This window comes from Trichosurus vulpecula, chromosome 3 (assembly GCF_011100635.1).
Source record: "Trichosurus vulpecula isolate mTriVul1 chromosome 3, mTriVul1.pri, whole genome shotgun sequence".
In the NCBI taxonomy this organism is placed as follows: Eukaryota; Metazoa; Chordata; class Mammalia; order Diprotodontia; family Phalangeridae; genus Trichosurus; species Trichosurus vulpecula.
In genome coordinates, this window is record NC_050575.1 from 181000897 (window position 1) to 181027872 (window position 26976).

General features: G+C 41.6%; 1 protein-coding gene across 1 annotated transcript; it reads left to right on the forward strand.

Moving 5' to 3' along the window:
* Positions 1-22592: 22592 nt before the first annotated feature.
* On the forward strand, positions 22593-22910 carry LOC118844763 (cytochrome c oxidase subunit 6A1, mitochondrial-like). The gene has a single exon (XM_036752744.1). The coding sequence runs from the start codon at positions 22593-22595 to the stop codon at positions 22908-22910; it is 318 nt and encodes a 105-aa protein (XP_036608639.1).
* The last annotated feature ends 4066 nt before the right edge of the window (positions 22911-26976 follow it).

Consider the following 26976-nt stretch of genomic DNA (forward strand, 5'->3'; position numbering starts at 1 on the left):
CTGGCTTTAGCTGCACCCTGACAACACACGCAATCAGACATTTCCCAGGAGATAACTGCCCAAGGTCTATAGCTGGACCTCAGAACAGAGCAAGGCAATGTCACTTCACAAAAGATGGAGTCAAAATACAGAGTGAAAGAAATGCACAAGCTTCCAATTCTGAGGAAGTCTACATTCACAAGAATCAAAGCAGAGCAGACAATGACTTCTCCTGCATTGGTACATTGTCGATGTATTTTACGGGACAATATACTTGGTCCTGTAACCACAATTCTCTCTCTCTCTCCCTCTCTCTCTCTCACACACGCACACACACACACATACACACACCATCCTTTCTCACTATATAAATGTCAGCTATTATTACTATTATTTCACACACATACACACACAAAACAAACAAACAAAAAAAAACAAAGGGTCAGCTCATCTTAGTTAATGATAAGCCAAAGCATGAATTCAGTTTAAAAGGGAGTTATCCCTCTTATATCACTGCAGAGTTTAAAAAAAATAGTCGACAGATAGGTTGCATCAAGAATTCCATTCCCCAAAAACAAAAGTAAGGCTTTGATGTGTCTCCTTTCTAATATTGATTACTCAGATTTCCTCTTTCAGTTTAATTTTCCACTGAATTAGCTACATTGTACATAACAGAAATGTTATTTTTAAATGACTATTTTAATTCTTTGAAATTACATGCAACTTCCCCTCCATGATTGATAGATATATTGTTCAGTTACTGTATTGTGAAAGCAATAAATATATGTAACAGGTAACGAATATTATGGGTTATGAATTTAAAAATTAAATCTAACACAGAAACTGTTTCTTGACAGAGTCTGATGAGATAATGCCTTAGGTTCCACAATTATGCAGTTCAACATTTGGATAAATCATATGAAAGTAAGTATTTAGTACCATTTTTCATAATCACTATTAATGAGACCCAAATGAGAGCTGAGGGCACACGTAAGCGAGTTTTGACAAGATAAATAGCATATGGGTAGTGTTGTCAGCCACGGAAAACCCAGCCTGCTCAGCCCCTACACAGCCGAAAAGCAGCACTGAAATGGGACTAGTAACATTTCCTTATTAGGAACAATCTGTGCCTGCTCAAGTTTTCTGTTTCTGAGAAGATGGCTCATGTTCCAGCAGGATGTTCCATGTTGGAATCATAGAATGTTAGAGCATGGAGGAGGGACCTGAGATCATAGAATGTCAGAGCTAGCCAAGACCTTAAAACAAAGAACATAGAATGTCAGAGCTAGACAGAACAATCCCCATGTTCTTTGTTCTTAGAACAAAGAACATAGAATGTCAGAATGGGGAGGAGGGACCTTAGAACATAGAATGTCAGAATTAGAGAGGACGTTAGAACAAAGAACATAACATGTTAGAGCAGGGAGGGGGAACCTTAGGATGAAAAAATATGAGAGCTAGGCAGGGGCCTTAGAACAAAGACCATAGAATGACAAAGCTAGAAGGGACTTCAGAACAAAGAACATGGACCATTGGAGTTGGAAGAGCCTTTGAAATCATCCATTCCAACCCCCTTCTTTTTTAGAGATGAAAAAACAGAGAAGTTAAATGACTCTCTCAAAGTCATGTACACATTGGTGGCAGAACCAGAAAGATAATTCTGATCTCCAGGCTCCCAAGTCAATGCTTTTTTCATCAAATACAGAAAGCTCAGGTTTTTTTTCCAAGATAATGTTAGCTAGGACCCAACACATACACGATATCCCTGAAGGATCCCCCTGAGTCAAGTTATGAAACCAAATATGAAATCAAACAACTTCTATAGCTGAGGGTCACCCATCCACGTATGGGTGAGGGGCACACCTTGGTATAAACCTGAGGGGTTTCAGTCAAAACCCAGGGGTTAATCAAAGAACTTCAGGCAAAAGAAAAGGTTTTACTGTATTGCTTTAGAAATTGGAAATTGTGGGAATGTGGGCCTGATAATCTGACTAGCCAGAAAATCCTCCCTCAGAAGTATAGCAGAGTATTAGAGAAAGAGGTCACAGTGTAATGTGCTACAATGGAAATAGCATTTGGGTTTAGAGTCAGATATTGATTCAACTATCAGCCAGGGGAAAAAAAGAATAGAGTGGTATACTTGGAGTAAGGAAATCCTGAGTTCAAATCCAGCTTGCAAAACTTACTCTGTGAGCCTGGACAAGTCACTTAAGCTCTATCTGCTTCAGTAGTCCTATCTGTAACATAGGGATAGTAACAGCGCCTGCCTCCCAGGATCGTCATGAGGTTCAAATGAGACTCTATTTGTAAAGAACTTAGCATAGTTCCTGGCTCAAAGTAAGTACTCAATAAATACTTGTTCCCTCCCTGATCCTTACTTGTGTAATCTTGGGGGAGTCACTTAAATTCTCTGAGTCTTGCCTCATCTGTAAAGTGAGAGGGTTGGATTTGATGCATTATTTCTGTTTCTTGTTTCTTCCAACTCTAAATCATAAAATCATATGAATTTGCTTGCTCTTTGACAGGGAGGAATGGGGGCCAGGGGAGGGAGGGGAGTGTCAGAGTGTTAGGCCCTCCCACCAATGGAAGTTACACTGTTTGGTCATTTCAGTTGTGTCTGACTCTTTGTGACCCCACCGGGAGTATTCTTGGTGAACACACTGGAGTGGTTTGCCACTTCCTTCTCCAGCTCATTTTATAGATGAGGAAACTAAGGCAAATATGGTTAAGTGACTTGCCCAGGGTCACAGTCAGTAAGTGTCTGAGCCTGGATTTGAACTCAGGAAGATGAGTCTTCTGGTCTCCAGGCACAGACAGCACCGTCACCACTGTACCACCTAGCTGCCCAGCAAGCGGAATAGGCAGGCTGTAACTCAAAGTTTACCTTTATGCTCTCTTTTTTTCCCTTTAGCATCTTTCTGAGCCAACTTTCCACAATTTCTGGCCTCCCTCTCTGGCAAACGAATGCTATTTTAAGCCAGTCTATCTTGAAAGGTGGAAATGTTATTAATATTCACTTATTAAACTGTATTTTACCATTCACAGCATCAGGTGTTTAATGAGCTTTGTGTGCACAGTCTATTGTGTTTTGATGCATTTCTTAGGAGATCTGAGCAACTTTCAAAGGCCTGGTTTGCTCTGATCCTCACTTACATGAATATCAGTGTCTGGGAGTCCATTTTCCAAACAACATTTCCTACTCAGCAGCAAATAAAAGGTCCAGCCTTAAGCATGCTAAACAAGAGCGGTCTCTTAATTAGCAAAGACCATCTCCTGAGCGTTTTTTATATATACATTAATCTCTACAAAAGCAACATTAGTAATAGGTTGCGCAAAAGCTGGGTGCATCGTATTTCACCCCCGACTGTCTAGCTCTTGACAAATTTACATTTTCCCCCAGGGGTATGGTTCAGATTGTCCAAATGGAGCAGCCATTGCTCTGATGATCCACAAGAAGATCCAGCCTCCTTCTTTACCACCCCCACCTGCTTAAACTCACAGATTATTATTAGGCACAGTCACTGCCACCAGGGGTTTGCAACAGTTGGATGGAACCTGGAATCAAAGCTGAGGATTGCAGCCTTCAAAGGGCTCTACTGGCTTCAAGATGATGCATTCTACCCCAAGCAGGGTTAAAGATGTCAGATGCATATCGGTCCGGAAAAATCCTTAAAGGAAATCTGGGAAACAAGGGAAACTGGGCCAAAATGTATAGGGGAATTCAGCACAGGCTCCCCTGCAGGCTCCGGTTGTACAAGCCAATATTAATCAGTGGGGGAGGGCATAGTAAGGTGGGGGTTGAGATCAAAAGAGTCCTTGCTGTTTTCTATATGGGGAGAGGAGGGCTTTGATGTCATCCACTCCTTGGTACACTGCCTAATGAACTGAAATTGTGACACAGTGACACCCTGGAAAATTTGAAAGCACTTGCCACAATGACATATCTTTGGATTGTGCCTTTTTTGTCAAGCCATGTGCCTTCTTTATTACAATCTGAAAAGAGGGAAAGGGGAGGGAGAAGAAAAAGGGAGAGGGAAAATCCTGAATTCCAGGATGAAGTTAAAATATTGATGTGGAAGACATAGTGGCTTACTAAGGAGAAGAAGGCTGCTTCATAGCAGATCACATGAAAGCTGTTCAGCTTACATGCACAAGAATGCACACCAGGATTCTTACAAATGTGCTTGGAGCTGATCAGATCAAGAAATCTAAACAAGAAGGAAGGAGTAGAATATTCCTTCCTATATTCCATTCTGTCTCACCTGCTCAAAGAAAGAATGTAGAGCTAAGGAAAGCCGACCTCCAAAATTGAAAGCAGACAGAGATAGCTCCATAATGCCCCAAACACTTCAAATGATACTTCTATCTTACAAAGGCCCCATCATCCTCCACCAGGAAGTCAAACTAGGGAATCATTCATAATGGCCTTTCTCTCCATCCCCTAAAGCCTTCCTAAGAATAGTCCATCCTAAAGGAATGAATCAGATTTAACACTTTCTTACCCATGATCATATCACTGCTGGGATGAGCCTTTCAAACAAAGCATTATAAGAAGGATTAGCATTTCCTGCCAGTTATTACACTGGCTCCCCCTGTCTATGGTCCTGACCTCTGTATAACATACCCTAATAGATGGCAAGCAGTTATGCTGGTTTATGCCAGACTGTAGATATAAAACCTCTTTCTCCTGGGGTGGTTGGGAAAGGAATTAATGCTCATTGGGCCTAATTCAATGGACAACTCCTGGGCCAGGTTAGTGAGGCCTGCCTCCTGTGACAAACTTCTATGTCTACTGTGTTAATTCTTAGTTTCCATTTTAGCAAAGGACCTGAAATGATTGTGTGCGTGTGTCATAGAATGATAGCTCTAGAAATGGAAGGAACTCTAGAGAATATTTACCCCAAACCCTTCATTTTACAGATGAGGAAACTGAGTCCTATAGAAACTGGATGACTTACCCACCATCACAAAGGTAGAGAGGGACAATGTTTGAGGGGAGGAAATGGTACAGAAAGAAGCTGTGGAGCACTAAGGAAACCCTGTCTTTTCCCTTCCCTCATCCCAGGAAAATCTCTGCAAAAGAAAAATGTTTTTGAGAGGAATTTTCCTTAACCAGTGTCCCTTTTTAAGCAAGTCCCCCTGACATTGTCTTGAGGATTAATAATTATCAAAATAAAGCCTCTTTTCTAATCCAGGAGCACACAGATACTCTTCAAGAGCAACTTTCTCAATGCCAGAGACAGACATTTTAGGGCACACAGTGAAAACAGATGTAGCAAAGGACACCAAAAAGAGGAGGAGAAAAAAAGAGAAAGGGTATCCATCTTTAACTGATAATGCAAAGCAAGAGAAAGGACAGGGTGATAGATTCTCCCTGAGAGACAAACAGCATAATCTTTCCTGCTAAGAAACTCAGGAAAGCAAGAAAGCTGTAGGCAAAAAAGGGCACTTTTCAGGAGTCCATGTAAAAGAAATAAGAAGTCTTCAGTGAATCAGTCATGGTTTCCTGATGAGTTGATTGTCTATTTTAATATTTATTCATTTGGGTTCCTTGTCAATGCAGCTTTTTAAAAGCTGTTGGAGCATCCTCCATATTATTGTGCTATAAAGAACAATTTCATTTGGTGGTTTCCTCTGGCAAAAACAAGGCAGTCGAATTGACTTTCCCCTGGTTTGGGATTTAAGAAGGAATTCTCCCAGCAAACCAGCCACGCCAGGCCAGATTATTGTTTTCTGTTTGTGGTCAATTTGAGCCTTTTAACAGGAACTCTTTCAACAGAGCTTGATTTTTGTAGGATAATCTGACCTGTCCTAGTAAGAGAAAAAGATCTCTCTTCCTGGACATAAAAAGAGGAAAAACTCAGCTATCTTAGTCAAAATGTGGATCTAAAACAAAATACATAGAAACAGTTTCCATCACGTGAAGGAATGAGGATGATATTGAAAGTTTTGAAATTTCTTAAAGGGTTAACAATCTGCTTTTGAGGACCTTCCTTCCTTGTTATTGAATGTACCATCCCCCATGAAAAAGAAACTAGGAGCCGAGAAATGCACCGAAGTCCTACGTTGTCGTCCTATATTGTCTGGAGGCATTGTGGGCTGTGGTGCAAAAAGCCCTGGATAGAAAGGCAAATGACCTAGGGACATCTTTTCTACTTAGTAGTTGTGTGACCTTGCAAAAATTGCTTCCTCTCTCTGAACCTGTTTCCTTACCTCAAAAATAGGGTTAATTACAATCACACTACCTTCCTATTAGAATGCTCGTAAGGAAAGTATTCTATATAAACTGTAAAGCATTACAGAAATTTTTCCCTAAGTCAAAATAGCTTGTAATGCTTCATTAAAATATAAGATTATTTTAAATAGGTCGGCCTGAAAAAATAAGCAAGGCTTAGAACAGGAAGTACTTCCAAATGGGAACAGAATTAGCCAGAGCTGTTGTTTATGCGTGTGCATTTGTACACTCACAAATATCACATTTTCAGACAGGTTCAAGAGAACCAAACTGGACTTTCCAATAACCTAACTTTCTAATAATTGAGTTTATCATTAGAGGAAATTAATGTGGTTCTGGTATTGGGAGTCAGACCCTGAAGGAAAGAGAAGCAAAGGGGGAAGGGAAGGGGGGTTCAGCCTTAAGGACTCAGAGGTTAGCACCATTACTCTCAGCTACATGTGCATGTCAGCTGCGCAGAAGGGCCAGAAGGAGTCATTGATCTGTCTCTGTCACCTCTTTAAAGGAAAAGAGAAAGCTGAGGCAAAATTAGAGAATATGGAGAATGGAGAGAAAAGGTCTTATTGCGGCTCATGAGCTGCATTTCCTTCGGTGGCTCGATCCTACCAGTCGTTCTATGGTTACCCCCTCCCCCTGCAGACCTGAAGACCACAGCTGCCTTGAGGGCTAGCCCAAAGGAGAAGGAATATATTTGTTCCCTGGGCCTCTCTGGATTTTCCCAATACATTTCTGAACCCAAATAACAAAAGACAGGCTTTCCAAGGAGGCTGGTTTCTGAGCACTTACATGTTTTTTTTTTTTTTTGGAGGGGCGAGGGAGATTAAAATTCTTTTCAGCCTGCTCAACTCACCACCCACAGAAAAAGAAGGCAAACAAGGGTAAGGCGGAAGCCAAGTGTCTGAACTTCAGATCATTTGGATAGGGTCAAATATGAAGCCTGAGTAATAAGAAGATATGTATGTGCCCCTCCTGTCACTGTTCAGGACCATTTGTTAGGACATTGAGCAGCTGAACCTGGCCCAACCCCATAGCTGCAGTCCCTGCTATTTTGATACAGGGACCAAATCATTCCTCTCTATATAGAGCACATCTACCTCTGCTCAGCAACCCTGACTCCAGTGAGCTGCCCTTATGAGGCTAATGCTTCTAAAGAAAATGAGTTACAGTTAACTCCTTCTTGCCTGTGGCAATGTCACTGCTGGGCTTATAATTTTTAATAAAGCTTTACAAGAAATACACGGCATTTCATGCTGGCAACCACAATTAGACTATTTCAACCCCATTAACAATGTCCTCATAAAATCTGCTTAATGTGACTAATTGAAGGTACTTTTGATGCCACATTTTTCTCTTCCTTTTTTGCATTTTATTCCCCATCTTTCTTCAGTCAGGGCATCCTTTGCATTTATAAGTAGAACGAAATATTTTTATCTCTCGCACAGCCAAGATGCCACATAAGGCACATGGGAAACAAAGTAATTTGATCTCAACCTCCTTCCCTTTTCTTTGTCAAATGGTTCCTCCCCTCCAAACTACACAAGACAATTTTGCTTTTCCAAGGCCACTTGACTGGATCTTTTCTTCCCTCTCTTCTCTCCCACATCTCCTTGGTTTGTCGATGTTGTTGTTTGTTTGTTTTTAATACCAAGAGAACCTGCCTATTACCTTTGATAAACTGGAAAAGGCCTGAAAGGGGGAAGAAAACATTTTTTTTTCTGAAGCACGTGGAAGGAATAAAGTATTCAGACTAGGGCTCGGCTAAGGGATGTCTTACTTAATCTACAACACCGAGCAGATTGAAACTGAAGATTTGCGGTTAGCACTTGGCCATTTTCAAAAAGGGCTACAACATGAAAGAGGCCATTGCTCCCCAGTTCTTGCTCAGGAGACCTTTTCTCTCAATGAATTGATAGGATTGCAAAGTATTCATCTGGCAAGAAAACGTATAGGTTTGCAAAATATTCTTCTGGCAAGAGAAACCTGGCTGCCCATCTGAAGTAGCGGTGGAGAAACAGCGGCAGCCGTAGCATGGGATGGCAGACAGAGTCCAATTGATCACCTGAGTTCAACTTGGCCTTATCAGAAAGCTTTACTCGCTGTTAAGTTGATAATACAGCCAGCTGCAGAGGGCCAGTTGTAAATTAGCCTCGAATCACAGTCCTTTAACTTCGATTGTCTGTTATTGTGATTGTCTCTTCGGTGGTAATAGGAAGCGACCCTGGTTCGGGTGACAAATGTACCTGTCCTTTCCCGACTGCGGGCTTGGCTGAGAGATAAAATACCCGGCCAGGCAGGGCTCGCCCAGTGCGGCGCGGGCTGGCCCACTGTGGCCAGCAAAAACTACAGCCGCCGCAAGAATGAATCCACAGGAATACGCTCCCCACCACGGGCTCCCTTCTCTCTGCAGTGAGAATGGCTTGCCTGCCTTTGGGGTACATGGGAATCTGTGTTAGTCCATTAATAACGCAGACCTTACATTTCAAGGTACATGTTTCTAATTCGGGTGAAGCTTTCATTCTGGTTCTCTCCACCATCACCACCCACCCCCTCCTTCCCTCCCACCTCTTTCAGCCACTCCCGAGTCAGTGCTGCCCCCTGCTGGCCCAAAGAGGCTCTGCAAAAAAAGGTGAGGGGTGGGGAGGAGAAGGAGGAGGAAAGGAAGGGGAGGGGGAGGAGAGAGGAGAGGAGGGAAAGAAGGAGGGGGGTGGTGAATTGGGACAGTGTCAGCTCCTGTCAGCATCATCATTCTGGTTGCCATGACAATGAGAGGGAGTGGGGGAGATAGAAGGGGGTTCTGCAGCAAAGCCTTTCTGCAGAGGTAAAGCCGAATTCCTCCCGCTTGGCGGGGAACGAGGCCCCGGGAGCAAGGATGTGGTAGGAGGAAAGGGGAGGGGGGGAGCGGTGAGGAAGGGGGAGAGGAAGCCTTTTCTCCCCCCAACCCCCCTTTCTCCTTCTGCAGAATATGCAAATTCATCTCCCACTCTCACCCCCCCCCCCATAAATCCTGGTGAGATGGCATAGTTACTGTTATATGGCTGAGATTTGGGGGCGGAGGGAAGGGAGGCGGGTCCAGGCACGTGGGGGAGGAGGAAGAGCAGTGCACAACTTCTCTCCTTGGGCGAGAGCTGCTCCGGAGGCCCGGGTTTGTCACACACACCGCACTGCCGCTGTGGGCAGCATTCACCGTGCTATTTATACAGCCACAACCGCGGCTTTAGCAGGGACACAATTAGCAACCCCATTAATTCCACCTAGGCTCAGGCTTCCTAATTAGATTACTTCAGACTTCTTTCAGAGCAATATTTCTACTATTAAGCATCTGTAGCAGTGTAAACCCATGCGCTTCACTATCAGTACTCACTTCAAAAATAATTAAGTGTCTTTCGGAAATGACTTGTGCACTCAGCCCTGCGCAAAGGCACGGCCGCCGCAGCTGCCCGGGCTGCTGCAGGGGCAGGGCAGGGCGGGGCGGACCCGGTGGAGGGGCCGCGGGGCAGTGGCAGCGCCCCAGGAGGCTGCGCACTGCAGCCGCAGCCGGCCTCGTGGCACAGACGGGGCCACCCCAGGGAGAGGGCTTTCAGCGAACGTTGAGCTAGAGCTGTCCTCCAGCCTGCCTCCCAAGCCCCACCGTCTTCAAGACTGGGAAGTGCAGGAGAATTACCCCACCGTAAAGTCTGCTCTGCGGAGATGGGCGCCCAATTACCAGCCTCTCTCCTAGCTAGCTCCGTATGAAGACTGTCTTCATAATGATGATGAGGGCGATAACTATCGTATATTATTGTTATTATTGAATGCCCAGGCCTCTGCTGGCCTAGTCTTTTAACAGAAGAGAAGGCTGGAGTTGTTGGCAGATGCTGAACTATAGCTGAACCGAGGAAACACCGATAATAGTCCCTGAAATGTTTCTATCAAGCTACGGAAACATTTCTGCTTGGGCAGATGAGAAGCTGCCTAATGAGTTGCTTTTGAATCCAGGATAAAGAGGCCTGGTACCCAAAGCAACTGAGGCATCCCTACCCTCAGGAAGCGGGGTGACTACAAATAGGAACCTGCTGTCCTTTAGAGTGATTAGTATTCAACTCACAGCCCCTGGGGGAGGGACACATATCCCAGCATGCACCTGGCTCCAAATTGCAGACCATCATCCATTGCTTGTGCTGCAGTGGCCATCTGGTTTGAAAACAACAGGCCAAACAGTTTAAGCATAACGTCATATGATCCACCATGCCGAGTGGGAAGGCGAAGAGGGACAGAGCAGGGGGAAGAAAATGCAGAAATGCTCGCAAGAGAGAAGAGAAAAGCAATGGAGGGAAGAAGGGAGGGGCGTTTGGTTCTACTGCAGAGTCTCAAAGATAAAATACCTTAGCTGAATGGTAGGAGTTTCTCCCGACAGCATGATTCTGCATTACAGGTTCAAGGGCTGCTGCCTCTGAGGGAGGTGAGAGGAAACCATTCAACAGAAAGGTTTACACCTTCTTCATATCAGATCTCAGCAATGGGGTTGTCATTATGGGAAATCTTCACAGACTCCCGTCACATTGCTCCCTGACTGTATGCAGTACGTTAAGGCTTGCAAAGACTTTCCCTCATAAATTAGAATCCCCTAGATGTTACATTCTACATAAAATCTCTTCTATTTCTTCATTTATTGCTTTATATAAACAAACATGAGAGCTGCTCATTCTAAATAAAGTTATTTGTCTATGTAAATTAATATATCATATTCTCTCCTGAAATATAGAGAGTTATTTGTCTCTAGAGAAATCATGTTAAAGACTGACATAGTGTATAACCATGTTCATTTGCATATGCAGATATGTCTAATTATTCAACTTGCAATTAAAGGCTTGTGTGTCAGCAAATGAGACTAATTAGATACATTTATCTATGATAATCAGCTTTATTACAAACAAAATAGATTCCCCTTCATTTCACAGGGAAGTGTTACATGGTGGATGCCGGCTGATGGTCAAGAGAAGAAGAAAATAGGAATTGCCTAGTGTGAGGCCCAGAACCCCAGATATCTGTGAATTACATTGGAGACCATGACAAGAGGAAAAGATGGAGTAGTACCTGTCTCTGAGTAGGAGAATTTAGTTTGAATGACATTTACGAGTCTAATTCTGGAGTCTAAGTTGGCTGGAGGGAGTTAAGCAGTCACTGCAATCTTTCATTCAACTTTAATCTGCTTTCCCAATAGCCAGGCCACCAGAGAAAGGGCCTGACACACAGGTTTTGCAAATTCTGGCTGTTTCTCTTGCTCTTTGGTTTGCTGATTAGGACAACATAAACAGTTTCAACTAATGAGAAAGCCAGTTAAGTCATCATCACTCTGAGTCCAAGCAGCCTAGCAATAAGATGAGACTTGTTAGAAATGCTAAATCTTTCCTAACAGAATCATGTTGCTAGTGCCTAGAGGACAGCAATGGAGAGGCTGTCTCTATGGGATTGGATGGAGCTGCTATGCTCCCTATCCCAGGTGGAACCATCCTGAGAGAAACTGAGTAGACTCCAATAGAAGAATCTTCATGGAGAAGGATAAAAAGCAATTGAATTTCTCACAAGGGAGGAAAAGGGAGAAAAACAGGACATAGAAAGGGGAAAAAACAAGGAGTAGAAAAAAAAATCATTTGCTCTATGATTCCTTAGCAGGGTTGTTGAGCTAAGGTTTGAAGCTTTATTGAATTTTTAAAAACATAAATTCAGGAGGTTATGTTCAAGCCCCACCTTCACTGGCTGTAGGAAAACTATATGTTGTTCACTAGAGGAGATGCAAAAACTTTTATCTTCATTTTACCTCCCTGACCTCTGAAGAAGACCCCCTCAGGAAGGCAATTCTGTAAACAGACCCAAGGGACAGGAAAAAGCTGAACATCTCCCCACAGAGACCTTGTCTGCTATAATGCAACCAGTTGGAAATGGCTTGAGAAGGTTTTCCTTCTTTACAGTTTCTCTGTAGAGAAAGCCTACACTCCCCAAGATGTGAAAGAGGTCTCTGGGTTTCAGGTGATGCCTGGGGCCATTTTTCAGAACAAGAACCCAGTTGGCATCTCAGCTCCCACTCATTCTGGGTTCATTCTGAGGTCCTCCTGATTCACTCATTCATGTAATAATCACTTATTAAATGCCTACTATAAGTAAAGCAATGTGCTAGGCATTCTGGGACATATAAAAATAAGACATGATCCCTTCCTTTATGTAGCATATAATCCAGCAGAAATTGATTGACTGTCACCTTCTTTGATTCCCCTGCCCATTATGGCTCTTACTTGAGGAGACAGGATAGGAGGGAGGACATCTAAAGTTTTATCTTTACTGTGGCACTCTCATGTTGAAAAATAATCAGTGGTTTCTATTGCCAGATCCAAATGCCTTCGTCTTATCTTCAAGGTACCTCATGATATGGTTCCATACTACTCTCCAATATGGATCCTCTGTTCTAATCAGTCTTGGCTCCTCCCCGTCTCCTGTACAGACGAAGTTCATTTCCTTTGTCCCTAGGAATAGGGATAAGGCCTATGGGCTCTGTTTGGCATTTAAAGGCCTTCAAAAATAGGCCTCTTCCTATATTTCCAGTCTTCTTGTACTTTACTACCCTCCATGCACTATACTAAACTACAAGCTATTTCTCAAATCTTTTCACTGGCCTATGCCTGGAATGCTCTCCTCCCTCCTCTTTTCCTCCTGGCTTCCTTCAAGACTCAGCTCAACTCCCACCTCCTACAAGAGGACTTTCCTGGTATTCCTCCCTAGCCCCTCCCATGGCTACTGCCTTCCCTCTGAAGATATCTTCCATTTACACTGCATGTCTTCTAAACATATAGCTATTTGTATATTATCTTCCCCATTCATATGTGAGCTTTTTTAGGGCAGGGATCTTGATTTTGCTTTTCATTATATCCCCAGTGGTTAGCATGGTATATCTGGTATGTAAGTACTTAAATAAGTACTTAACAAATGTTTGTTGACTGACTAACTCTACCTGTGATTTCATTGCTATATAGATCTCCCAGATAGAGAGTTTATAACTCCAAATCCAGTGGTCTTTACATACATACATACATACATACATACCAAGAATACTTTTCTTTAACCATATCCATATCCAAATATGACCCATCCCTTCAAGTCCCATATCCTCCAAGAAGTCTTTTTCTGATGACTCTAGCACTCAATGATCCAGCAATCTGGTTGGAGTAGTAGTTATACCACTCCACTGAACAGTTACTTTTGTGTGGCCTTGTATCATTTGTTCTCAGTCCTTGTGTTTTAGTCTCCATCTCTCCGGTGAGGCTAAGTGTGAACATCTTAACGGTAGGGTACATGTCTTCAATTTTTTGTGTCCCACAATACCAATTACAAGGCTAGACATATAGTAGACATTCAATAAATACCTCATTTCTCTCCTCTCCCATCCCCTACATACACATACATACATGCACACACTTATACACACTTACACACACACACACACACACACATACATCACAAGTGTACTTGTTATATAAAGTGGAATTATGGTGAAGAAAGGAGATTTAGAAAAGGAAAATGAGATAAGTGATATTATAAGCCATAATAAAATTTTATTAGAAAACCACGGGATTGGAGCTGGAAAGGACTTCAGAAGTCATCTCATGCAATCCCCACTCAAACAAGAATCTTCTCCACAGTGATGACAAACTCAACCTCTGATTAGAAACCCACAAAGTACAAGCCTTTCAAGAAAATTGCAGTCTACTCTGGTCTCTCCTTTGGATTGTTTTTCACACCTCTAGTTTGGATATATTAACTTCTGCTTAGTCATACCTTTCTGTGTAATTCTTCTGCCTGGTAAATGTCCAGTGTTCCCAATCAAAGTATGAGCTCCCTGAGGGTAAGGACCATATTTTATCTCTGTGTTCCTCCAGGGCACCAAGCATAGGGTCTTATATGTGGCAGGTGACCAATAAATGTTTGTCAACAGAATGAACAGCAAACAAACAAACAAGAAGGAATAGAAAGAGGAAGTGGCAACATTTATTAAGTACCCACTTTGTGCAAACTGCCTAAGGAAGCTTTGAGTACATGTCCTTTCCCATTAGGCTCACTGCCTGCTTTCTTATAGTTGCTCCCTTCAGAATATCTTCCATGTATTCTGTACACATCGTCTCTGCCATTAGAACATATGCACCTTGAGAACAGGGACTATCGTTTTTGCCTTTCTTTATCTCTCTAGCACTGAATGCAGTGCTTGATGTATAGTAGGTGTTTAATAAATGCTTGGCTGATTTCTCTGGTTGAGTGTTAATTCTTTTGAGTTCTCATGACTATCCCACTTTTTCAAAAAAAAAAAAGGAGTATATCAAGAGCATTTCCCATCCAGGGATTTGGATTCTGGCATAAGTAGAACCCAATCCATTAACCAAGTTTTTCTCTTCTGACTGTGATATATTTCATATTGGACTTCTATACAATTATTTCCCTTTTTAAATAAAGCCAATGGGTAAAAATTCAGATAGATATATACACAGATACATAGATGGACGGAGGGATGGATGGATGGATGAATGAAAGAATGAATGATGGGGGAGGGGGTAATGAATCCCAAAAGCAATCTTAGACTTAAAGAATGTCAAAGCCGAAAAGAAGCTAGAATATCATCTAGTCCATCTCCTTTACTTTACAGAGGAATAAACTGAGGCTTAAAGAGGGAAATTGACCCAGTTGGGCACCAAGGGAGATGTATCAGTATTTTCAGTTCTCCATGAGATCATCTGGATCATCAGAAAAGGAAAGCATATGTAGTCTTTAGTTCTTAACACGTTGCTAGAGAATGGTTTCCTAAGTAGGAGAATCTCAAAGACTTAAGAAAAAAGGCAAGCTATCTCGAAGTAATGAAATGGACAGCAGCCTACATAGAAAGTCATGATGGCCAAGATGATCCTTTGCATCCAGGCACCACTGGGTAAGAAGTTCCTTTAACTTCTTAAGGAAAAGGGAGAAAGAAGATGAACTTAAAAACAAGTGATATCACCAGTGAAGACACCATCCTCTTTGCTATAAATTGGGATTCAAATTCCAAAAAACCAAATCTAAGGCAGACTCTCTACAAAACACTACTGGACCATACTCTTAAAGACTGAATTAAGACAGGCACCATTCCACCTATATCTGGAAGTGTACTTTTCATGTATAATGTACCCAACATGGTCGGTCCAGTTGCTGACAGAAATGAACATATTTTCCCCCTTTTTGAAGCCAATGCTGTCATTTAATTCCTCAAAATAATCTCAAAAGCACAGAACATCAGAAAGGGGAGGAAAGAGAAAACCAGTAACTGAGTTAATTATGTATCCATCACATGAAATATCATTAATAGCATGATCATTTTTCATTAAATAGGTCTGGGAACTTTTAGAATCACCTTCTGACAAGAAAGGAATGACTTTAAGGCTCTGTTTGCTCTATTCCAATGAGAGTTACTTATTTTAGGTCAATTAACACCAAATTGCAGTGTCTGATAACCAAAGGTTTAGTCTCTGTTACAAGTAAATAATAAAACTTTTTTTTCTAGGCAAGTTTTCTAGGTAGCACTACTCAAGATGATAACATAGTTCCTAAAATTCTTTCAGCAAAAAAAAATCCTGGTATTCAGCCTTGAACCTTGCCTCAAAGAAATGATGGTACCAGGCTGATGAACTCCTTTTATTCTCACTCTTTTCTGCTCTTTGCCAGTCAATGACAGAGCTCCTTCCTCCAATTCTAGTGTGATCAGTCACCAAAATTTCCTTCAACCAAATTAGCAAGAATGTATGGGGGGATGTGAGGGAAGGAAAGAGTGATGTGTGTGTGTCTGTGATGTACATGTGTATGCGTTTGCACATGTTTTAGGGGACCTAGGGGCCTGCAATGGAAAAGACTCAGATTTCTGAGATGGGCAAGAGTGAGGCTGTTCACATGTTGGAACATGGGCATTTTGCAAAAAGACATGGACACCATAAGCAAAGCTGCTACTGCTTTAAATTAAATGCTGTCTCAGCCAGTCCCTCTGGAGTTGATAGAAATCTAATTAGTCAGACAATCTGGCACCAAATGTCCTAATTTCCTCAATCCATGTGGGACTTGAGTGCTCTCTTATCCGCTGTAGCTCTAAATTTCATCCTGTGCCTTTGTAACCTTTCTCGTTTTCCACACAGACCTGGGATTGGATAGAAGGTGATTCCTATCAAAACCCTAATTGTTTTTCATAAACCTTTAATTAATTAGGCTCAGTATCATGAAAGGCACTTAAAATTTCTACAATTTGTTTAGAGTAGAAGAGCAGAACGGGAAACACAGAGAGCTTTTTCTTTGTAGAAACAAGCAAAGTTTCTTCAGCAGTGCGAGTATTCCACGTGGGGTAGATGCTAATCTATCCTGGACTCTCCTTGTGTGGCCTGCATTGTCATTTAAATCAGCAGGAATCCATCTTGGACACATGTTAAGATACTCTCAGGGTTTGAAAAACTTCCAAAGACACCAAATGGATGTGATCCTGACTGGGACTTCTCCTCTTATCCTGAGTTCACACTGCTGTGCCCTGCTGCTATGGAATTGAATGGCATTACATACTCAACACATTGAAATAACCAGTAAAGAGTTAACTCTATACCACCTCTGTTTTGCAGTCACTTTTACCTGGAACTTAAGGATAACTGGGACAGTCCTCTACTTGTAGGTCTGGTGTAGAAAAGGACATGGATCAGTCACTTCACTAAAAACCTTCCCCCCTCACTTTGTAGCCGAGCTACTATTTCAAATAGCATGAAATACACCAAAACTCCAGTAGAGCAAAAGAATTTCAACTTTTCCTTAAAGTTTATTGAAAAGGAATTTGACTCAGTTCTTAACTAATTTTCTGTAATGATGATTCTTTCGATTCAGATATTCAAATAATAAATATTTATCAAGTGCCTACTATGTGCAAGATGTTGTGCTAATCATGGGTATTAACCAGCCCCTGCCCAGTGGCTAGTAACTAGTCTTATGCTTCATTATGGGAAGGAAGGCTTCTTTTCCTGATAATAAATCCCCCTCAATCAAGATTGCTCAGTCAGAACAAGGCAGCTGTCCAAGGTCATAGAGAAGAGGAAAGAGAAGAGATGTGTATGACATAAGGATGTGTGGTCAGGTCCATTGTTTTCTCATACCATGTGTGAAGCTTTGCAGAATAAAAGCCCATTATTTCCTTTTCTCTCCTAGTCCCTTACTTTCCAATGTTCCTTCCTCTTACGTTTAGAGCACAAGTAGGCATACCACCCAAATAATCCCCATGACAAGGGATGGATAGAGAACAGTAGCCAATGAAAAGAGAGAATCATTCTAATGCAGCATTTCCCAAACTGAATGTTTTATGAAACCCAAGTCTTTGTGAAGTAAAGGCTAGACTCCTATACTGCATCATACTAGTCAGTGAGAGGGAAAGAACAGTTTGAGAGATGCTGTACTAAAAGAAATCTATTTGCAATTGAACTTCACATTAAGCGAATCTAAGTAGAAATGCCTAGACTTACACATGAGAGAAGTTAGAAGTGTATTATTTGTTTTACAAAAGGTTCCTTTAAATAGCAAGTTCCCCTGTTGGGTTTTTTAATTTTTGATTTACATGCAATTTTTCAATACTACTTATCTTTTTTATTAGTAATGCTTTTCATCTTTACAGAAAACATGATAGCACCTATTTTAGGGGATCTCAAATGAAAGAGGAATTAGAACCAGGAGCACTGGATAGGGGAAGTTGTATATTTAGGGGAATAGAGTATATTTAGGTGGAAGAGATATACTTAGGATTGGTGCAAGAAAACTTCCTAAATATTAGTGTTATTCAAAAGAGTAATATGAAGCTTTGGGGTGTATTGGGTTTCCTATAATTGGAGATCTTCAAACACAAACTGGATTTGTCCCTAGTGAAGGGAGGTCTTTACATGAAATTTGGTTTGGGTTGAATTTGTAACATGTAGTGAAGAGATTCTTTGGCATGTCGATAAAGTTGTACTTTGGAGAAGGGTTACTTAGCCTTAATAGAATTCTTTTTTTTTGGAGGGGGGAAGGCAGGGCAATTGGGGTTAAGTGACTTCCCCAAGGTCACACAGCTAATAAGTGTGTCAAGTGTCTGAGGTCACATTTGAACTCAGGTCCTCCTGACTCTAGGGCTGGTGTTCTACTCACTGCACCATCTAGCTGCTCCAATGGAATTCTAATAGTAATAACATCACAACTCTAAACACAGTACATAACAATGTCATTAGTACTCCTTGGATTATAGCACACTGCCTCATATCCAAGTAAGAAGGAAAAAAAATACAAAGTAATTAGAGCATTTTACAAGACATTATTGATTCAAGTGCTAGCTTCTGTGATAATGACTGAAGGTTATAGGCATTTAGAGGATCTCAGGATCTAGATCCTAGATCTAGAGATGGAAAGGACCTCAGAACCATTTAGTCCAAACCTCTCATTTTCTACATGATGAAAATGAAGTCCAGGCAGGTGAATTGACTTTCCCAATAGCACACAACTAGTTAGGATAGGAGGCAGGATTTGAAATCTAGGATCTCTGTTTTCATATCCAGTGCCTTTTCCTCTATATTATACTGCTTACCCAGTGAAAGTAGACAGCATTGGGGGCCAGAGAAATAGTAAATGAAGTCTCCATTGAGGAGATGAGCCTAGAAGGATGAGTAGAAATTCAAAATGTATGGAGGAAAGAGGTTAGATAGATAGTTAGTGGAGTGCTTTGAATGCCAACATCTCTAGAGGGTACACCATCTCTATGCCTCAAATTCTTCTGAGTACCCAATGACACAATTCCTGAGGGTCCCATTCTTTTCACATGATTCACCTTCCTATACCATTATTCCCCTCTCCCTTGGTGATAGGCCTCTCCTGGAATGACTGTCTCTCCCCCCTCTCCTGGAATGACTGCAATCAGCTAGAGCATACTGTTCTCTGCTCGTACCACCCTCCTTGTTGATCAATGGATAGTCAACAACGCACAACCCCAGAACTCCTTTCTAGTCTATCCCTATACTTTCAGGCTATTCCTCAAACCATACCTGACAGACAAAGTTCTTATTTTCAAAGATAGCTCAAAGAAGGAAATTCCACAGTGAATGGATATGACAGTATTTTGAACAATCCCAATTGAACCCCATCTTAATTAGTTTTCCCCTAAGGTTCTTGTCCTCAGCCTTCTTCTTTCACTACTTTATGCTTTCACTACCTTGTTAAGCTCATTCATTCTCATAGCTTCAACTATCACCTCCAAGTACATGTTTTTTTGGATTGATTCATCCAAGCCTGGTCTCTCCGCCAAGATCCAGATTAATATCTCCAATTATCTATAAGAGAGCTCTACCTGGAGGTTCCACCAACATCTTAAATATAGCATGCCCAAAGCCACATTTCCTCCTCCTTCTGACTTTACTATTTTTATCAGTGGCATCAACATTCACCCAATGTCATATGCTGATAAACTTGGATTTGTTTTTTTTTTTACTGTTCTCGCTCCCTCTCATCATTTGCCATCAGTTACCAAATCCAGTCAATTCTATATGCACAATATTTCCCCATCTCTCCATTTTCTATTTCCACTGCCACCATTGTAGCGTATGGCCTCCCAATAGATTGCCCTACTTCCTCTCTTTGCTTCCTCTATCCCAGACTTCATACATGGCCAGACTAATCTTATTTGTCTAAAACCTTTCAATGGCTCTATATTTGAATACTGTATTAAGTTAAACTCAATTTATTGGCAATCAAAGCCCTCTATAATCTGACACCATCAGTAGTGCCTTATCTCACATCACTCCCCTCAACATATTCTGTACTTACAACACTCTCCATTGTCCAGACATTCTCCCACCTCTATACCTGCAATGCCCTGTCCCACCCATTTAATTCCTAAACATTCATTAGACTCACTTAACTCAAATCTAATGTTACTTCTTCCACATCCCAGACTTCATTATTCCTCTTTGTTTTCGCTTCTTTGATGTACTTACCATGCACTATTTTGCATTATAGTTATTTGTATATATACCACAACAACTTATCAGACTATAGGCTCCATGAACACAGGGACCATATCTTATATAAACTTCTCCAGGCCTTCCTCAATAATCTACATGCTAAATGTTCAATAAATGTTTGTTGAATTAAATTGAATGATCATGTTGGGGTATTTCTTCTTAGGACATCCTAAGAAATAAGAAAGTCCCATAATGTACTTTGAGATCTTTGGATAGCTGATGTCAGAGAAAGTCTATCTAAATGTGAGTATCATGAGCTGTGCTTTGCACCAGTCCCAAGGGAACTCAGTGCCATAGATCACTGGCAACCCACCAATCCAGCCAGTGCTGGTGACAATATAATTTGTTGCCATGGAGAGCATTGTGATATCACACAGAGGAGGCATTCTGACCCTGGCATGATGGATTTAAAGGTATCAGAGACAGAAGGGGGGAACTATAGAAAACAAAATTCAACCCAATGAAGACAGCAAACATCCATCATCCTCTAGAACTGTCCTACAGAAGATTGCTTATAAAGTTCACATTGGAAACTAGGGCTTTAGTATCCTCATCCTCAAAGAAGAGATTAGCGTCAAGGTGATTATGTTCTTAGTAAATCACTTTCCTGAGGGGCTTGAGTAAACGGAAGATACCCATTGAATTAAAAATAGCAAAAGATTCACATTAAAGAAAACGCTGATTCCTTGAATTGGTGTTCATTTGTAAAAATTCAATTTTTCCAGATTATCTGATCATCCTCTACTCAGGACAAATATGTATGTGCTGAGGAGAATGGAAGAGATTGTTATTCCTCATTTAGAGATGGGGAAACTGAAACACAGAGATGCAAAGTGACTTCCCCAAAGTGGTAGAGATCTCATGTTCCCTTCCTTCTCCACCCCCAAAGCCAACACTTTTGTAAAATCAATATCCAAAAGAAGCTCGCTCATGGCCCCAAGAGCAAATGTAAAAGAATGTACACAACTCTGCATCTTCAAGGAGCCTTGGAATTCACATTTGCCACATTCAACCATTTGATCCAAGAGAATTCCTTTTCTATTGCTTCTTCTCAAGCATACTCTTCTGTAGGATATTTAATATTTTCTCATGTCTCTTACTCCACTAACCATAGCACAGGTGCAGAGATTGTAGAGTAGGGGGAAGTCAAAGGGCTGAGAGGGAGGGTTATTTATATAGGCACCATCCTAGTTCAAAAGGTTGTGTCAGTTTGAAAATTACCTTTGCTCTTGGCCTCCCCAAGTTATTAAAAGTGTGGTTCAGGAGGGCATCCTGAGCCATGAATCACCTGTCATGAAGAAAGCTTTTGACTCCGACCTCTTAAGGGTTTCTGCTAAAATTGCATATTGCATTAATAAATAAAATGACAAATTAGGAAAGGATGTTGCCAGGGTTTCTGGGAAAATAACTGAGAGAAGCAACTTCTAGGACAGTCTGTGCCCTTCTAAGTGCCAGGGAATGTTAACTGTCATGCTCAGTTGTTGTGGAATGGCCTTAGTGGGCAGAGCCTGTTTAAAGCAGGTTCCATAGGCAGCCATGGGATATTTAAATGGCCATTACAGACAACAGCTGAATGTACTAAACCATTGGGGCATGGGCCAATTCCACTTCCATTCTAGTTCTTGGCACAAAATCAGGCCCTCTGGGAGAAAAGGTGGCCACAGTAGCCCCACAGACTCCTTGAAACTCAGAGATGGGTCCAACCCAATGAGAGAAAGACAGAATAAGGTATAAAGTGCTTACCATTAAGAAAACAAACCCTTCCATTAGAAATTGGGCTTTTGCACATATTGTGCCAAGCACAGTGACATAATTAGAAAATCATTGGTGTAATAGGACCACTATCTTCCAGGGTTTCCCTCTCCCCATGTCTAAAAAGAGACAAAATTGTTCCCAAGATTTAATGGGTTCAGGGGGCCAAGGCTCAAGCTGGGTCTCCTTTTGATGCAACTTCATGGTAGCCTCTAACCATATTGACATGGCTTCCTAATCACATAAATGCATGGAGCTGGGGACTTTAAGACTTGGCAGATGGTCCCCTAAGACATTGTGACTCACCACATTCTCTTGCCCTGCTGACCAGATCTATTTCCATATGGACCAAGAAGGTGGGGGCTGGAGGAGGTCATGCATCTACCCTAGCTATGTGCTGGAATAGAGTTGTTCAATATTTCTTCTGTGTTACAGGTAATTAAACTTTCTTCTGTAAACTGTTGAATGACCTTTTAATACCTCATTTTGTCCCAAAATTGAACCTGAGCTAACAGGATACTGGCCTGGGTCAGAAAATAACTAGATTTGGAGTCAGATGATCTGGGTTGGGTTGGAAGATGGCTGTAACGGCGAGCGGTCGGCTGCTGGCACAGCTGGGCCAGGTCTGCGCCGCGGCGAGGCGGTCGTTCGCCAGCAACGCCCACACTGAGAAGAGCTCGGGCCGCATGTGGAGGACGCTGACCTTCTTCGTGGCGCTCCCGGGGGTGGTGGTCAGCAAGCTCAACGCCTACCTGAAGTCGTGGGAGCATCACCAGCGGCCCGAATTCGTCCCCTGCCCCCACCTCCGCATCCGGACCAAGCCCTTCCCATGGGAAGATGGAAACCACACTCTGTTTCATAACCATCACCTCAATCCTCTCCCAAACTGGGTATGAGGATGAGTAAAGCAAACTTGGACCATACTAATCAAGCACTGGGGGACCACAGCAGCGGTTGGACCATCCTTTTTTCTATGTGGAACAGAAAATTATAGGGGACCTTCTTTAACTTCACTTGCACCACACAGTGACAAATATGCTGACCTTACCATTTTGCTTGTGATTGGGACAGCTTAAATAAATAAATCTTACCCTAAAAAAAGATCTGGGTTGAAGTCCTATTTCTACCATATACCACCTGTGTGACTTTGGCCAAGTCAGTCCTCTTTCTGGGTATCTGTTTCCACATACGCAAAAAGAAGGTGTTAGATTAAGTATTTTTCATCACCCTTTTCAGCAATGGCTCCTATTATCATAAACTCTTTTAGGGCAAAGACTGTACCTTATACCTCTTCTCCCCTCCTCCCTCCCAACACCTGGCATAGTGCTAAGCACATACACACTTGACTGATTGATTAAAGCTGACATTAACATGATGTTTGAGCTTGTTGAAAGTATCTTTTCCCTATTCCCTTCACAAGCCTAAGATTCCTTCTGGCTCTAAACCTATGATCCTCTGATCATGAACAAGGAATAAATTTATTACTCAATACTTTTAAAAAAACATTATTTTGTCAGTATAAATACTTTCTCCACCCAGACAGATTGCAGGCTGGTTTCATAAGTTTCTGTAGCCAAAAAAAAAGTCATCACCTGGTGACCAACCTTCTGGTGATGAGCCTCTTGGAACTTATCGAGGCTGGTCCTTAGACAACAGGAACACAGAGTTTTTCCCTGGCCTGTTCTTGACACATTTCCAGCTTGGCAGGAGCAGCTAGAGCTTGTTTCCCACTGGCTTAGCCTTTGAGAACCCAGCATCACCTGGAAGCCCGCCGGGAGACACTGGAGTGCAGGACTTCAATGATATATTTTCCAGTGAAATTTAATAGTTACTTTTCTAGTTATTGTGTTCTAGAAAAGAACAAAATTGACAATAAGATTTTTCCCTGTCATCAATAAAATAGCCGGTCTAATCCTTATGCTGCTAAATGGGGCAGTGGGTAGATCAGGGGACCTAAGAGTCTAGAAGACCTAAATTCAAATCCTGTTTCAGACACAAGCTATGTGACCCTGGATAAGTCACTCGATAACCTCTCTGAGCTTCAGTTTCCTCATTTGTACAACAAGGATAGCAATAGCACTTACCTCATAAAGTTGTTGTGAAAATCAAATGGGGTGACGTGTAAAGCTCTTTGTAATCCTAATGTGCTAGAGGAATACTATTATTATTACATGATCCATAATTCTATGATTATATGGAGCTTTTGTTCTGACCCAAACAAAAATAATTTTAATGCAAAATAATACATGGTATGTATGTAAATAAGCAAAATGCTATATCCAATTGTGTGGAGAAAAATCATTACTGATCAAGGGGAAGATAATAACTCCCACACCTATAACTCTAAGGTTTGCATAATACTTTTTTCTTATAACAATCCTGGGAGGTAAGTGGTACCTACAAGTGTTATGGGTCCCCCTTTACAGTTGAAGAAAGTGTGACTATGAAAGGTGAGCTGATTTGTCCATAGTTAAACAGCTAGTAATATCAGAGGTAAGCTTTGAAGCCAACTCACTGGATTCCAAGTCCAATACTCTGGCCACTCTGCTGTACAGACTATCAGGAAAGGCTTCCTGGAAGAGATGGCAATTGAGGTAGGCTTTAAAGGATGGAAAGGACTAGAATCAATATCTTTTCCTCTTGCTGGTTTTGCTGGAACTCAGGACAAAATACCCAAATTAATGTGTCCTAAAACTATGTGCCCTCATTTGTATCTTCTTATGCTTACAATTATTAGAGGCAATCCAAGGAACCACATCCAGGTTATTGGATTTGGAATTTTTTTAAGTCTTCCCAAAGTTAGCTGGGTTTGGAATTGTCTGCAACACCTGCATGGTGAGATAAGTCAGATGATGTATTCAGAAATGGTTTGCTTGGGAAGGTTACATCTTTCATAAGCATGGCTCTGAAGTCTGTGCTTAAATATAAAGTGAATTTTCCTCCTGCTTTATATACATGGATGAATCTATTTGAAAGGTGGCTGGGTTCCTCTGTACTGGGGGGCTTTGTTTTCTTGACACCCAAATACCAAAATCATAAGTCCTTTTGTTGCTCTCTTACCCATTCACCTGCTAAACACACAGGCTTTTTCATCACCTATCAGACCTGCTTTTATAGAGAGATGCATCACACTACATCAGTGTCTGGTGGGTCTGATTGTCCTATGAAAGCATATGGATTTATATACCTTTCAAGGCTGAACTAGGCCCAGAAACAAGCTACAGAAAAACTCAAGCTATTTTAAAGTCTCTTCTGAAGCAAAATCTCCCCCACCACCACTACCTAAAAAATAGCTGATAACATGCTTGCAAACTTTATCCAAGTATCATTGTTAAAACCAGGGTGACCAGATATTCTGGAATAAAAAGTCCAGGACATACTCCCTTTCGTTAAAAGAAGATTCTGCCTTAAGAATCCAGCAGTGAGGGGCAGCTAGGTGGTACAGTGAGTAGAGCACTGGCCCTGGAGTCAGGAGGACTTGCATTCAAATCCAACCTCAGGCACTTGACACACTTAGCTGTGTGACCTTGGGGAAGTCTCTTAACCCCAATCACCCTGCCTTCTCCCCTCCAAAAAAAAATCCAGCACTGAGTTTCACCCCCTATGACTATGCAATGAGTTAGTAGCCACCATTTCAGGGATCCAAGTTAAGAAAAACATTTTTGATTGACAAAATTGGTAAGGGACATAGAGAAGAGAGTGATGCTGCCCTTGCTTTCACAAAAATCTCTAATATCCAAATCGATCAGTGATCTCATCAATGGAGATAATTGTGCCTACTGGCTGACAATTAAGGGTAAGTGCACCAATGGGGCCTTGTGAGTCTTAGGACTAAAGCTCCATAGAGTACCTTGAAACAGAGGTAGTTAATCCTTGTGGGGTTAGCCAGTGAAATATAGAAATATAGATTGGGATACACACATTCCTGCCCATCCTGTGTAGCTCCCATCCACATTCTCCCATAAGTTCACCGTCCATTAAGAAAATTCAAAAGAAGAAAATACAGTTTTACAAACAAGCAAAAGAGGTGGCAGAGGTGGCGTGTGATTATTCGTTTTACAAAAGAGTTCACTGAAGAGGTACTTTAAATATGGAACTTCCTTTATAAAGTTAGTTGTGCTTGGATTTACAAAACTCACTCACATGCAATATCTCAGATCACAAGTGTGATCTGTACTTCAAATGCCATTATTTTCCCATGATTTCCCAAACATTACCATATCTCTATCACACAAAACCCCAGGGGGAAGGAGCAGTTCAAAGTTCCCTGTGTCCATTGAGCAGAGTTGCAAAGAAGCAACAGTGGGGTTGGTTGCCTGAGGATCAAGTAGCAGTATTTTCAATAAACTCCAGTATGCTCCCGGGCACATATCCTTACCTCATTGCTGATCACATACGTGCTCAGGTATGCATACTTTCACCTGTGGTTTCATTCTAAGATTAGTGCCTAGCAATCAGTACAGTTAATATGTTACTACTAAATAAGTTAATTACATTATTACTTTCTGACATTGCAATCACAAGATTTTTATGTTTTGATGCTAAATCTGGTAAAACTTTAAATTAGAGTAATTAAATAATTAGCCAGAAGATGTGACAAGCTAACAAAACTATTGCCCTATTTTTATTGATCTATTATCCTGATGCACCAGCCCTGGTTTCTTCTTCAGAGGGGAGGTCCCAAAGGCAAACCCTGCAAGGAATGAAGAAGCGTGAGCTGGGAAGACATATCCTGTTCAAATGGTCCAGCTGCCATTGGGAGTCCAACTTGACTATTTCCCAGTCTAACACCTACATTCCATTAGCATCATTTTATTCTGCCCATTTTAGGAACTGTCTTATCCTCCCTAAAGTGTCTCTTCCTTCTCTGGAATTCTTGCATCTCTTTTCTCAGACCGTGCAGACAAGCGGTAATGACTTTTCCTCCATTGCCTGTACATCTCAGTGCCTGCCTGTAGGTTC